Raw genomic sequence first — 16,393 nt, forward strand, 5'->3', positions numbered from 1 at the left:
AGTAGAAGTCAGAACATCAGATAATGAAGACAAGGTTTATCAACTTGAAAAGAGTATAGTCAACACAGAAAAGATGTTTAAATCCCATGAGCAATCTATTCAAGAGATATGGGATGTCATAAAAAAACCAAATTTGAGAGTCATTGGGATAGAAGAAGGCACAGAGATTCAAACCAAAGGAATGGACAGCATATTAAATTAAATCATTGTAGAAAACTTCCCAGAGATGAAAGATAGAATGGATTGCCAAATCCTGGAAGCCTACAGGACCCCAAACATTCAAAACCATAATAGACCAACTCCAAGACACATAATAATGAAGATAGCCAACATACAGAACAAGGAGAGAATATTAAAAGCTACGAGAGAAAAGAGGCAGATTATATTCAGGGGTAAACCAATTAGGTTAACAACTGATTTCTCATCACAGACTTTGAAATCGAGAAGATCCTGGAACAATGTATTTCAAACACTGAAAAATAATGGATTCCAACCAAGAATACTGTATCCAGCAAAATTGAGCTTCAGATTTGACAACGAAATTAAAATCTTTCACGATAAACAAAAGCTAAAAGAATTCGCAGCAAGAAAACCAGCACTGCAAAGTATTTTGAGCAAAATACTACAAGAAGAGGAATTGAAAAATAGTGCCCAAAACCAATAGCAGGAGGTATCTCAGTAAAGGGGGAGGAAAATAACCAAAAAGTAAAACTAGCCAAACTAAAATAAATAAATAAAGAAGCATGACTGGAAGTACAAATCATATCTCAATTGTAACCTTAAATGTTAATGGCCTAAACTCACCAATCAAGAGACATAGGCTAGTAACCTGGATCAAAAAAACAAATCCAACAATATGCTGCCTTCAGGAGACTCATATGATAGGAAAAGACATACACAGGCTGAAGGTAAAAGGTTGGGAAAAATCATACCACTCACATGGCCCTCGGAAGCAAGCAGGAGTGGCCATACTCATATCGAATAAAATCAACTTCAAACCTAAGCTAATCAAGAAGGATAAAGAAGGGCACTATATACTGTTAAAAGGAACCATCCACCAACAAGACATAACAATTATCAATTTGTATTCACCAAACAATGGAGCTGCAACATTCATAAAACAAACCCTCCTCAAGTTCAAGAGTCAAATAGACCACAATACAATAATTATGGGTGACTTCAACACACCGCTCTCGCCATTAGACAGATCCTCCAGACAAAAACTGAATAAAGAAACAATAGAACTCAACAGCACAATCAACAACCTAGACTTAACCGACATATATAGAATATATCAACCATCAACAAGTGGATACACGTTCTTCTCAGCAGTACATGGATCCTACTCAAAGATAGACCATATATTATGCCATAAGGCAACTCTTAGTAAATATAAAGGCGTGGAGATAATACCATGCACCATATCTGACCATAATGGAATGAAATTGGAAATCAATGATAAAAGAAGGAAGGAAAAACCCTACACCACATGGAAATTGAACAATATGGTATTGAATGATCAATGGGTTACAGAAGACATAAAGGAGGAGATGAAAAAATTCTTAGAGTCAAATGATAATACAGACACAACATACCTGAATCTATGGGACACAATGAAAGCAGTTTTAAGAGGGAAATTCATTTCTTGGAGTTCTTTCCTCAAAAAAAGAAAAAAACAACAAATAAATGAACTCACACTATGCCTCAAAAATCTAGAAAAGGAAGAGCAAAACAACAGCAAATGTAGTAGAAGACAAGAAATAATTAAAATTAGAGCAGAAATCAACGAAATTGAAACAAAAAAAAAACATTGAAAAAATAGATAAAACTAAAAGTTGGTTCTTTGAAAAAATAAATAAGATAGACAAGCCGTTAGCCATGCTAATGAAAAGAAGAAGAGAGAGAACTCAAATTACTAACATACGGGATGAAAAAGGAAATATCACAACAGACACTACAGAAATACAGAAGATAATTAGAAAGTATTTTGAAACCCTATATTCCAATAAAATAGAAGATAGTGAAGATATCGATAAATTTCTTAAGGCATATGATTTCCCCAGATTGAGACAGGAAGACACACACAATTTAAACAGACCAATAACAAAGGATGAAATAGAAGAAGCCATCAAAAGACTACCAACCAAGAAAAGCCCTGGACCGGATGGGTATACAGTGGAGTGCTACAAAACCTTCAAAGAATAATTAATACCAATACTTTTCAAGCTATTTCAAGAAATAGAAAAAGAAGGAGCTCTTCCAAATTCATTCTATGAGGCCAACATCACTCTGATCCCAAAACCAGACAAAGATACTTCAAAGAAAGAAAACTACAGACCAATATCTCTAATGAACTTGGATGCAAAAATTCTCAATAAAATCCTGGCGAATCGAATACAAAAACATATCAGAAAACTTGTGCACCATGATCAAGTAGGATTCATCCCTGGGATGCAAGGCTGGTTCAATATACGGAAATCAATAAATGCTATTCACCACATCAATAGACTTAAAGACAAGAACCATATGATCATCTCGATAGATGCAGAAAAAGCATTTGACAAAGTACAGCATCCCTTTATGTTCAAAACATTAGAAAAACTAGGGATAACAGGAACTTACCTCAACATTGCTAAACCTCAGGATAGCATCATCCTAAATGGAGAAAAACTGAAGGCATTCCCTCTAAAATCTGCAACAAGACAGGGGTTCCCTCTATCACCACTTCTATTCAATTTAGTTCTCGAAGTACTAGCCAGAGCAATTAGACAGACAAAAGAAATTAAAGGCATAAAAATAGGAAAAGAAGAAATTAAATTATCGCTATTTGCGGATGACATGATAATATACCAAAAGGGTCTACAAAGAAGCTGCTAGAGTTAATAAATGAATTCAGCAAAGTGGCAGGTTATAAAATCAACACGCATAAATCAAAGGCATTCCTGTATATCAGCAACAAAACCTCTGAAATGGAAATAAGGAAAACCACTCCATTCACAATATCCTCAAAGAAAATAAGATACTTGGGAATCAACCTAACAAAAGAGGTGAAAGATTTATACAATGAAAACTACAGAACCCTAAAGAGAGAGGTAGAAGAAGATCTCAGAAGATGGAAAAATGTACCCTGTTCATGGATAGGCAGAACTAACATCATCAAAATGGCGATATTACCCAAAGTTCTCTACAGGTTTAATGCGATGCCAATCAAAATCCCAATGGCATTTCTTGTAGAAATAGGTAAAGCAATCATGAAATTCATATGGAAAAACAAAAGACCCAGAATAGCAAAAGCAATTCTAAGCAGGAAGTGTGAATCTGGAGGTATAGCGATACCAGAGTTCAAACTGTACTACAAAGCAATAGTAACAAAAACAGCATGGTACTGGTACCAAAACAGGCGGGTGGACCAATGGTACAGAATAGAGGACACAGAGACTAATACACAAAGTTACAACTATCTTATATTTGATAAAGGGGCTAAAAACATGCAATGGAGGAAGGATAGCATCTTCAACAAATGGTGCTGGGAAAATTGGAAATCCATATGCAACAAAATGAAATTGAATCCCTTTCTCTCGCCAGCCACAAAAGTTAACTCAAAATGGATCAAGGAGCTAGATATTAAATCAGAGACACTGCGTCTGATAGAAGAAAAAGTTGGCTACGACCTACATATTGTGGGGTCGGGCTCCAAATTCCTTAATAGGACTCCCATAGCCCAAGAGTTAACAACAAGAATAAACAAATGGGACTTACTTAAACTAAAAAGTTTTTTCTCAGCAAGAGAAACAATAAAAGAGGTAAATAGAGAGCATACATCATGGGAACAAATTTTTACCCCTCACACATCAGATAGAGCCCTAATATCCAGAATGTACAAAGAACTCAAAAAATTAAACAATAAGATAACAAATAATCCAATCAACAAATGGGCCAAGGACCTGAACAGACATTTCTCAGAGGAGGACATACAATCAATCAAAAAGTACATGAAAAAAATCTCACCATCTTTAGCAATCGGAGAAATGCAAATCAAACCCACCCTAAGATACCATCTCACTCCAGTAAGATTGGCAGCCATTATGAAGTCAAACAACAATAAGTGTTGGCGAGGATGTGGGGAAAAGGGTACACTTTTACACTGCTGGTGGGACTGCAAAATGGTGAGGCCAATTTGGAAAGCAGTATGGAGATTCCTGGGAAAGCTGGGAATGGATCCACCATTTGACCCAGCTATCGCCCTTCTTTGACTATTCCCTGAGGACCTTAAAAGAGCGCACTATAGGGATATGGCCACAGCAATGATTATAGCGGCACAATTCACAATAGCTAGACTGTGGAACCAACCTAGATGCCCTTCAATAGATGAATGGATAAAAAAAATGTGGCATCTATATACAATGGAGTATTATGCAGCACTAAGAAATGACAAAATCATAGAATTTGCAGGGAAATGGATGGCATTAGAGCAGATTATGCTAAGTGAAGCTAGCCAAGCCCTAAAAAACAAATGCCAAATGTCTTCTTTGATATAAAGAGAGCAACTAAGAACAGAACAGGAAGGAAGAGCATGAGGAAAAGACTAACAGTAAACAAAGACGAATGGGGGGAGAGCAAGGGAGAGAGAAGGGAAAGCATATGGAAATGGTAGGAGACCTTCAATGATACACAAAATTATAAGAGGTTATGATGGGCAAGGGGGAGGGGAAAAAAGGGGAGAGAATTGAACAACAGCAGAGGAGGCAGAGAGGGAAGATGGGAGGGGAGGGGAGGGGAGGGGGGATAGTAGGGGATAGGAAAGGTAGCAGAATACAACAGTCACTAATATGCCATTATGTAAAAATGTGGGTATGTAACAGATGTGATTCTGCAATCTGTATTTGGGGTAGAAATGGGAGTTCAAAACCCAATTGAGTCAAATGTATGAAAGATGATTTATCATGAGCTCTGTAATGTTTTGAACAATCAATAAAAAAAAAAGAAACTGTAGCTCCTACTTGAGTATTTTAGGCTTTTTATAAAAAATGTTCTATGAAAACCTACATTTTCTTGAAAGCTTGGTAGATTACCTTATAGTTAAATCATATGAAGAAGTAGGTTTTAGTTCTCTTAGGTATAATTTAACAAGGTTTTGCTCATAATTATTTTGAGTATGTTACTTTTGAATCAAGCTTTTTTCTTTTTTTTAATTTCACTATAGCCACAATGTGTAATGTTGCTATGCATGAGGGTAGAGATCACATCAGCAAGTAAGAGCTGTAGCTGCTGCTACTAGTAAATAGGAGAAAAATTATAATCCAAGACAATAAGTAACAGTTTATTATAACTCATTCAAACCCTGTCTTCAACTATGTAAGGTACTACTCTATGATTCATTCTGTTAATTGTTTGGACTCCTTCTTAATATATTTCATTGGCTATATTTGAAAAAATAAGAATCCACAATTAAAAACAAAATTGAGAATTTATGAATTAAAAATCTAAAACTCTTGAGATACCTCTTTATAAAGCAAATCTTGAACTGAGTCTGCAGGCTGGAATACACACACTGGAAATTATCACTGTGTTTAAAACCACTTAACAAGTATCCTTACCTCCAGTCTCTTCCCATTAAATATGTCTTGCCCCAAATCAAAAAGTCATCACTCTAGAAAAAATCAAAGTTCAATTGTTTCGCTTCAAAGCCTTAAAAAGCTTCAAAGCTATGTTCTGTACAAAGAACAAACTTATTAGCTTCATATACAACTATATCCCTTAATATATGATCCAAACTGCTTTCTAAACTGCATCTCCCAGTAAGCTATTCTGTCATCTCTTCAATGTTCCTTTTGCAATACCAAACTCACTAAATCATGGGCCATTTACTAAAGACATCAAAGATATTATCCCTAGGTGATTTTGTTTACTTGTTCCTTCTGCCTGAATATTCCTCTTTTTTTTTTTTCTGACTCTTCTTGGTCTCTCTCTACTGAAGAGCACTTCTCTATGAAATTTCCCAATCCTCACTCTCCAGAGTTTCCTGAAAATTACTTTGTAGTTTATAGTTTCTTGACCAAAGTTGTATTTTAACATGTCTCAGACTGCATTCCTTTTCCCCTCCCGATTTTCCCATACATCTCTACTTTTAATGTTTTAACCTAAGGTAGAAACTGTGTCTTATCCTCTGCATGCAGTGCCTAGCACACAAAAGAGATTCAATGTTTGCTGATTAAATAGATGAAGGCCTACTGTGTGATACATTCTTTTTCTATCAGTGTCTTAGAGTTAGTGCTTCTTACTAAACTAGTATGGATGTGGAGAACTAGCCAAGTCAACTAGATTAATGGATTAGGATTTAAGCAGAGACCTCCTTTTTTTCTACTGAATACTATATGTTAGATTGAAATAAAAAATAATAATTACAGGTATGGCTGAGTGATGCTGGTAAAAGGAGTAAGGTTTCTTTTTTCTTTGTTTTTCTAAATTTTGATATTAGGCACATGGGACTGACTAGAAAGTCCTTGGCTAAGAAACAGAATTATGGGCTTGTGCAAATAAATCATTTCTGGGATTCATCTGTAAAGCAGGGTTGCCAATGCTTTGATTGTCAAAAGGTTATGGGACCAGACTAGACTGAGGTATTTTTCACTCCTAAGATATATTATCCTATTATCCATCCAGTCATCCATTCATGAATGCTTCATATCTCTTATGACTCCAATATCTGCAATTCTATATTAATAAAAGTTGGACTCAAAGAAAGTGTTAAAGTCCCAAACATTCTGCAAGACTTCATACTTAGTCAAAAGGAAAGATATGCAGAACAGCAAATCAGAAGCTCATAATAATGAAACAAGTTCTCCTGCTACTATTTGCTTAGGTGTGCTTCTGTGTTTTATGTTTCACTTCCCTGTCTGAATAGTTTTGGAGGATTAGATGTTACACTTAACTTAAAAAGGGCCAAAAGGATGAAAGAATAAATATTTTCTTTAAATGTGAAAAACAGGAACATTAAAATTCTAGAACATTTAAAAGTTATCTTTAGTGAAAGTTTGTCAACAGCAGTCACATTCATATGCACTTAGGTATTTGTTCTGTTCAGAAAAAAGTGACCTAAGCAACTTAGAAATATATAGCTTTGACATATCAGTGATAACTCCAGAGTCTACCTTTGCTTCTGTTGCATGGGTTGTTGTCTCATAGCCATATACTGCATATCTTCTTGCAGACAATTAAGCGGAGAATCTGGCTTGACACGAATTCCATAGTAATGGTACTTGGAGTTTCCTCTTTATAAAAGAACAACATTGGAAACACAAAGTCAAACCAGTATCAACCACAGAGAATGTCCATTTAATTTCACATTTTGAAAAATCAGGTAAAAGCAGCATACTAATCTTATATATTTTTTATTTATCTTTTCCTGATACCTATTATGTTTTTATAGTGAGAACATCTGAAGAATCAAAATAAGATTCTGAGTCAATCAGTTCAAGACCCTAAGATAAGTATTTTGTTTTCAAATTAATATTTTAAATGTAATTTAATGTGGTAAAACAGTTTTGGCCAACAAAAATTCATTAACAGGATAAAGGACTGTACATTAAATATGAATTTGTAAGTGGCAAATTGAGAACAAAGAAAAATTCTACAGACTTGGACAAGTTCAACATTTTTCTCTTTATCATAGGAATGATGAAATAAGATAAATTTATTATAGGATGTTGTAGTGAAACATATTAGTATTTTGAAACTTAAAACAAGATGATATTTTTTATTTTGAAACACATTTTATTAGTCTCTGTTTTTATGAATTTATATCAGTTTTGTAGGCTGAATAAGATATATCACAACAGACATGGGGAAATTTTTCTGTGAAAATGGCAAATTCCCACCTGGAATAAAAATGTCACAATTTCCCCATGTTCATGAGAAAGACCATGTTTGCTATTAGAAATGACAAGTTTTGCTCTGAATGGAATTTGCAAATTCTTGCAAAAATAACATTTTAAATATGTAAATTCTTGCAAAGAGAAAATAGTTTTTCACAAGTCTATATATAGCAAGACATCAGTGCTCTTTCCAATTTTTTCTTTCAGTTAGATTTAGAAAAAGAAATGCAAGAGGAATGTGGATTAAATAGTTTTTATAAAAATAGAGTAGAATTTTACTTCCAAGATTAACATATATAATATGAACACTATACATTTGAAGACATTAAAATCATATTACATAAATAATATTGTTAATTTTTTAAAAAGTCATTTGAATGTATGAACTCTTTCAGCAAAATAAAAATGAAAATTTAATGCCTACAAAGTCTAATCACTTGCAGAGATTAGATCTTGCTCTCCAAAGTCCAAAGACAGAGCTAAAAATACAAACAAGAAATACCAAAAACACAATTTGCAGTGTTTTTCATACAAACTGAAGGATAGCAGATAGTATAGGTAAGGATATAGTATAGGTATGGGTAGAAAGCAAGTAGCATAGGTAGGAGTAAAAGGCATTAATCATGGGGAAAATCTAAAAAGTAAAATGATGTTTCTCTTGAAGTATCTAGTTCTTTTTCAGTTTTCTACATATCATCATTTTGCTTGGGTTGGGAGGGAGTGGAAGTTCTTTTTATTCAGTGGAAAGGGTTTGGAGAGTGAAGTATATCCATAGTCAGTTTTGCTCAAATTTGATTTGGAGAAGGGATCTAAAAAACAGTACCTTTTATTCACCTTTATTTAAAAATACAGTGATTTCATTTATTTGTTGTTTACTTAGACCCCCAAACTTGAGAAAAGATGTAGTCTGGTTCTAATAATTTCAACAGATAATACTACTGATACATAACATTCCTGGCATAAAGTTCACTTTTTTTCTTTTTAAAAATATCTGATTTGGAGCTGGGGTTGTGGCTCAGTGGTAGAACACTCGCCTCTCACATGTGAGACCCTGGGTTCGATCCTCAGGACCACATAAAAATAAATAAACAAAATAAAGATATTGTGCCCATGTATAACTAAAAAAATTAAAAAAAATATCTGATTTAGTTTGCCTCATGATTTATATTGATTTACTTCTTGGATTAGGAGTAGAAAGTAAATGCCATAGTAGAATGAATCTCTGGGACTTTACCCTACCACTAATACTGTCAATTTTCCTACATTATAGTTATCTCTCTTTATAACACCTCATTTGTTTAAGCCCGTACTCTTGCATAGTATTTATTTTCTCCTCATTCTTCTAGGCTTTGCATTCTAACTCAATTGCAAACATAGAATACAATTTTAAAAGGAACAGGAGACATAATTGTTGGGGATTGGGGGAACATTAGAAATAAAAGCTGAAATATTGTAAAATGTACTTAGAGAATATGGATTCTACTCATTCACAAACCCAAACAACCCCAATTTTATCCCTTTCTATTATTAAAGATGTTTCAAGGTTTGAATGGAGCCTCAGAATAGGGCCCATTGAAATCCTTTTCAGTAACAAATGTAGCACAACAATACAGCTATTATAATGTTGAATAAAGCCCAGAGTTTCAAAATATTGGCACAGTATATGTAACTACTGAGCTATCAGTTCAGAAATAGAGGGTTAGGTCCCCAAATAATGATTTTCCTCATTTTGGTTTTAAAAAAAATACTAAAGAAACAAAAAGCTTTTTTCAAGGGAATGAAAACTGGTTCCTTTAGTCTGAAGAGATAATCATGTTCTGTAGTTTAAAATATACTACTATTTTGAAGTATAGATAGAAGAAAATATATTTATGCGAGAACTAAACCTCCAACAATCTAAAAGCCATACTATTACTTAAAAGTTGTGTACAATGAATCAAAGAGCTTTCTGCTGTCATGCATAACTGATTAGAACTAATAAAAAATAAATTAAAAAAAACAATATCATGGAATAATTCAGAATTCAAATGCATACAGACCTATAAATCTTATAAAACTGACAAAGTACCAGGGTTCAAGACATACTATCCCAAAATATGTACCTTGGCAGGAGAAAACAGCAGAAACAGGCCATAGAAAGTAGAATGAATTCTCCGTGAAGTGGAACATAAAAACTAGATGACCTTCCCATAAAAATAGGTCATAAGACCTGCTTTGGTATTAATATATAATGAAGTTAATTACTAATGTACTTTTTATTTTACTAAACTCTTTATTTTGGTAAATTCTTTACCAAAAAAAAAAAACCTTTGAGGTTATTATTTATAAGTAATTAAAGGTACATCACCTAAAGTTATACAGTGTAGCATCTCTATGTTGAATATTTTTAAATAATTTCTGTAAGTTTAAAAAGTCAAAACCACCCAAATCCTTCTGCCTAAATATTTGTTTCCATTATGTAGAAATTATGGAAAGACAAAAACAAACTCCACAGTTCTAAGTATTCTTTTCATCATCTTTGATTAGTAAAAATAGTCATTAATTTTCAAATGAAGGAAAACAGAAACTGAAAAGTGCTTATTTACATTATTGGCTTCTATACAATTGAACTATACCACGTTCTAACTTCTACACATGATAATTTCATGATTAAGAGCAGAGAAAACAAATAAATAAAAGGAAAATAAGAGGTAAAATAGGACCTATGTCATCACAGAGGACTTCAAATGCCTATATTTTGCAAATTTACCAAATGACTTTTAATTGCTCCTAGCTTCATGAAATGAAGTGAAAACCCAGCTTTAATTTTTTTCTCTACTCAAATAAGGTTATTATAAAGATAATTAAATATAATTTTGTAAAAATCAGGAGATAGTCTCCTATTTACAATGTCAAACACTAAACCTTCAGTGTTTTTTAAAAAAGTAAGTGACATATTGATTTTTAAAATATCATGTGCAAGTCTTGCATTAACAGTTAATGCTTTTCTTTTTTTCTTTTGGTACCAGGGATGGAACCCAGGGGCACTTAATCACTGAGCTACATTCTCAGCCCATTTAATTTTTTATTTTGAGATAGGGTCTTGCTAAGTTGCTTAGGGCCTCTCTAAATTGCTGAGGCTGGCTTTGTACTTGGTGATCCTCCTACCTCACCCTTCTGAGTCAGTTAATTTCTATGTAGGCTGAAAATCAAATATTCTCAAAGCTTTGCTCACTCAGTGTTTAGGACAGCATATCATTCTGGCTTGGTAGTATTCAGCGACTTTCCTTTTCTTATTCTATATTTTTCCCTTATGTATTCCTGTAATCAAGTACTTTTGCTCAAACAATTCACAAAACTGCTGTAATTTGAAAAGGGGAAGTAAGTTTATGACTTTATTTTTCAGTACTAACCTAGTGCCCAATCTCCTGGTTCGCAGCCCCATAAAAATTGACCTTATTAGTTTTCCAAAAGAGGCAGCATTGACAGGGTCCAGTTTGTGTTCTTGACAGTGTCGAAGGTAGTGGTTATACAGAGTGCTTCTGGGAAGGCTCACTCCTTCTGCTGTCTCATAATTGTCCAACAGCCACTGGAGCTAGTAGAAATAAGACACAGCAAACAGAGAAGTCATACAGTTTGTAAAGTTTCTCCAGTCCCCTGCAAACACAATATGCAAAAATACTTGAAAGTTCTTCATTAAATCTAAGAGTAAACTGCTAAAATTCAGAGACTGAAGAGATCTGGCTTTAAAAACCTCCAGAAACAGTGTAAATAGCTGAACATCATTTTTCATCTTAGACAATATCCTTTTCTTCATAGAGTCAAGCATATATAGAGACATACTAGTTTTCCCTGTATTACTTGTAAGAAGACAAATATTTCTTCAGAAAATTCAAACAATCTAGTTAATCAGTCATAAATAAAATTTCTAATTGTTATAGAAAAAAACACATTACTAAGTCTGCTAGCATGGTACCTAATGTGTCTTTCATGTTGGTTTGTTATAATACATGAACAGCAAACTGCTTTGTATGAGGTTTTATATTAAGAGTCTATTCACTTTTAGAAATTATAATTTACTTATCTCAAGGTACCACTAGATAATAAAATAATAACATTTCATAATGGGATTTATTCTGAAAACAGAAAGGACAAAATTCACTCATTCTTTCCCAAAAGGGAAAGAAACTCATGAGACATTGGCAAAGAACTTATATAAAATGAAAAAAAAATTGGTTTTATAATTATGAGTAATTCTATCTCGATGTGTTTTTTCATAATTTTAGAAGGCACATGACAATGACATGTAGTAAAGCAATATTTTCAACCTATAGTTAACATTTTAAAGTTGCATTATCCTGTATTTTTTGAAAATACCTTTAAAGTATAGAATTTAGAATATAGAATTTTTAGAAAATTTTATCCAGTAACATATTATTGCATTCAACTTCAGCAAAATTAAATTTTTCATTTGTTTATTTACTTTCTTACAAAAGGAGAAGTAAAATAGACTTAAAGAATTTTTCTTAAAGTCATACATTTTCTTGATGCTTGAGCACGGTTTCAAACTCAAGTTTCCTAAATACACTAGAATAACAGTTCCACAAAAGCAGCAAATATTTCATATTACTTGTCTCAAAAAAATTTCCATGACATATATAAGAGGTAAAATAAACAATTAATATTTAGAATGAAATATCATTTAAATTAAAATTATGGAAATAAAATAATTCATTTATTTAGCACCAATGACAACCCAAACAATGTGGTAGGCATCCACTGATAAAAAGATGAATTTAATCTCACTTCTTCTGTAGAAATTTAGACTCAAATGTTATAAATGATGAAATGGACATTTAAATAAGTTAAAGCATTTCTCCATTTTGCTTACATATTTTAAGATCTGTGGTTAAAACGAGAACTTGAACTTTCAGATTTTTAAGAAAAAATTATTTTAAGTATTTTCAGTATTGCTTTTAACCATGACAATTAATTGAATTTTTCAGAATCATGTTAATTGCAAATATTGCGCTTATGTAATTAAATGTCATTAAACCCATATTAACTGTTGGCTTAGAAAATGTAGCCACTGAGCTTACAGAGCAGATCACTTTAAAAAATAAAATTTGTATTCTATTCAGAAAGACTTCCAGTTCTCTATGGAACACATATGCATATGAATATGTACACTTAAACATATGTATTAGTTCTGTAATGTATACAACCCTCCAATGTAAAACTCTGAAAAGATTATACAAGATAAATTTTCATGTTTGTATTGACAGAAAAATATTCCAAGTTAAAAAGAATTCTTTTCATATGAATCATCTATAACCATAACATCAACAAATTTTCCAGGGTCATTTAAACATGATTTTTGAGTATTTTGAGGATTTTACATCATGCTTTCTACTTGAAGAGAATAATAAATACATTTTCCATCCAAGTGAAATTTAATTTTGGTATAAGGAATAATGTATGGAACTAATTTAATTTTCTTTTCTAAACTGTTTATCCTACTATTCAAAACATCATTTATTTAATGATAATTTATTATTTCTCCACTGACAGGCAATGTCACCTTTATTCTCTACTATATTCCTATATGCATTTGTCCTATTTCAGTTTTCTAGTCTATTCCATTTGCTGATCTATTACTGTGCCTAGACAATTCTGCTTTAATTATAATTTTATACCTGTTTTCATAAGCAGTTGTCTGTTTCCTCCCTGCTCATTCCCTATTCTTTTTCTTTTTACTAAAGTTTCTCTATTATTCTTATATATTTATTTATAGAAAGAAAAAATATATTGGTATTTTGATTAAGATTATGTTAAAATATCTTCTTATGTAAATTTAGGGAGAGTCAATATTTGATACTGATATTTCTTATCTAAGAATATGGTATGTATTCTAATTACTCAAGTTTCCTTTTGTGTCCCTCAGGAATTTTATTTAGCAGTTAGATTTATACACACATTAATAGTTTATTATCATATACTTTTGTTTTTTATTGTAAATAAGACCTCTGCTTCTATCAAATTTTTTAAAATTACTGTTTTTTGCATCTTGAAAAGCTGTTGATTTTATCATATACTAATTTTTAACTCAGTCACCTCTCACATTACAGTTTCGTCTGATTCTCTTATGATTTTTATTAGGTACACAATTATATCATCTATAAACTGTAACCTCTTTATTTCCTATTTTTATATTTAATTTCCTTTTCTTGCCTTACTGCATTTGTTCTGTACTTTGGAAAGCACAATTAAATATCACACCGTCCATTCTTATGAGACAGATGGGAAAGTCACTAAAACTTACACCAAGCAAATTTGAAATAAATGTTTAAAATTATTTCTAACAGTCTGTAGCTACATTATAAAACTCTTAACCCATGAAATTTACCACCATCCACAGTTTAAATTAAACACTGTAGCTAGATTTTAAGACGAACCAGATAATTTCCGTAGCCAATAAACAGAACTGGAATTATACATACTGAAAGAGTGGTAATCAAATCATACAGTTTGCAGGATGAACAAATAATGGGTCATGAAGAAATTCCCTCACATTAGAAAAGTGATAACTGGTCATAGGCCTTGTGTTGTATTGTACCCCATTAAATTAGAAGAAACAGTACTGAAACTTTCTGGGTCTAACTTAGAAGCTATTCACAGGCAACAGTCTATTTCATTTTGCCACTAATACATTTCATGTTTTATCTGATTTACCTGATTTTTTTCCTAGATATTTCTGGAAATGTTATAATACACCTCTGTTCTGAAATGCCATGTAAGTTAAAATAGCTGAAAAATAAAATTACTTATTACTACATTTGCATTAAAATTACAGGGGAATTCATTGGTTGTACTCAAGAGAGACTGAAGGCCATGTCATTCTGTTTGTCTTACTCTTCTAGTTTATCAAGATTTCTAGGAGAAAAATGTTTTACAGCCTTAACTGTAAAATTACTGTCTCTAGGTCTCATCAGCTTTAAGGCTGGAGCAATGTGAAACTGACTGACAGCTGAATGGAATATAGATGAAATGATGGAGACCACAAATCACTCAAAGTCCCATTTTATTAAGTGCTTTGAAAATCATGTCCTAGAACCTTCAGTCAATTTATGATTTAGTACAAGATGCAGAAGATTTGTACTGTGTCTAAGGAGTTTCATTTGATGGCTCAGATTGCCCTAGAGGAAAAGGGACATAGGAAAAAGGAAATGCTAAGATCATAATAGAGATACATGCTTCTGCTTGAATAAGTGAAGAAGTGTTTTATTCCCTTAATCATTGAGATTGACTAGAACATAAAATTGTTTTTAAAAATAAAAACTATGAATTATGCACAATTTGCATACTACTAACTTAAAAATTATTTTCTTTCAGTAATGCCTATATATATGATAATTCAACAGACACTTTTCATCTCATGTAATTACATTGTTTTTTTAATCTCAATATAGCCCAAACCAATAATCCATCATTATTTTAACACAGTGTTTCTTTTAGTAAGATAGATGAACAACTCAGCTACTTTTCTTTTGGCAAAGGGTGGTATTGGGGATTGAATTCAGTGGCACAGTACCACTGAGTTACATCCCCAGTCCTTGTACTTTTTATTTTCAGACAGGGTCTGTCTAAAGTTGTAAATGCCGGCCTCAAACCTGCCATCCTCCTGCCTCAATCTCTGAAGTTGCTAGGATTACAGTTAATTACAGTCGTGCACCACTGCACCCAGCCCAGCTACTTTTAATATAATCACTTTTTATAAATATAAAGAGTCCTTCAATGTACTGATATGAAAAAACAAACTCCAAATCATGCTGTAAGGTAGGGGGAAAGCAAAATTAAGTATTTTTGCTATAATATATCTGAAAAAATTAAAGGAATTCTGCTTGTATATTCAAAGAATGTTTCTCGAATGATGCTTAAAGAACATGATAACATTGGTTGGTTCTAAGAAATGAAATTAACAAAAAATTTCAAACAAAGCAAATGACCATTGGCACCATATCAGCAAAAAAAAAAAAAATAAGAAGGTAAAATGATTTTTCAGGGAACTAAAAACATTCATCCTAGAAAAAGCATTTCCCTATTCCAAATTCATGAGCATATAAACCCAAGGATTAAAAAAATAAAAGTACCTAAAAGTCTGATACAAATTCTTAGCTTTCTATAAATAAGTTAAGCTAAACTTTTACAGCAGATAGACATTCATATTTTCTTCCAAAAACTAAATTATAATATTTTATATTAATGAAAGAAATATGAATATCAATTTCAAAACATTTTCCTTATGCTTCTTATTGAAATCTAATCTTAGCAAAAGCCATTTAACATACATAATTACTAAAAGTAAATAAATGAAGGCGTTAAGATTAGCTTTCATAGCCCAGTCTGAAATGCTTAAAGTAATCTTATTTTATTATTAAAACCCCAAAAACTCCACAAATAAACTCCATTTTATTATAGGAATAGAAACACTACAGGAGGCGCAAATAAAGCTTTTTAAAGCATATTACTAATTATTGTAT

The 16,393-nt window shown here is 32.3% G+C and overlaps 1 protein-coding gene across 1 annotated transcript in view; it reads right to left on the minus strand.

The window, feature by feature from the left end:
* LOC144257164 (transcription factor RFX3-like) overlaps nucleotides 1-16,393 on the minus strand; it is a 49,307-nt gene that overhangs the window by 17,399 nt on the left and 15,515 nt on the right. Inside the window, exons 4-5 of the mRNA XM_077803125.1 lie at nucleotides 11,267-11,448; nucleotides 7,152-7,271 (exon numbers count right to left, since the gene is read on the minus strand). Of these exons, the coding sequence (XP_077659251.1) occupies nucleotides 7,152-7,271; nucleotides 11,267-11,448 (302 nt within the window). The remainder of the gene's footprint in view (nucleotides 1-7,151; nucleotides 7,272-11,266; nucleotides 11,449-16,393) is intronic.

This window comes from Urocitellus parryii, chromosome 10, assembly GCF_045843805.1.
Source record: "Urocitellus parryii isolate mUroPar1 chromosome 10, mUroPar1.hap1, whole genome shotgun sequence".
Lineage (NCBI taxonomy): Eukaryota > Metazoa > Chordata > Mammalia > Rodentia > Sciuridae > Urocitellus > Urocitellus parryii.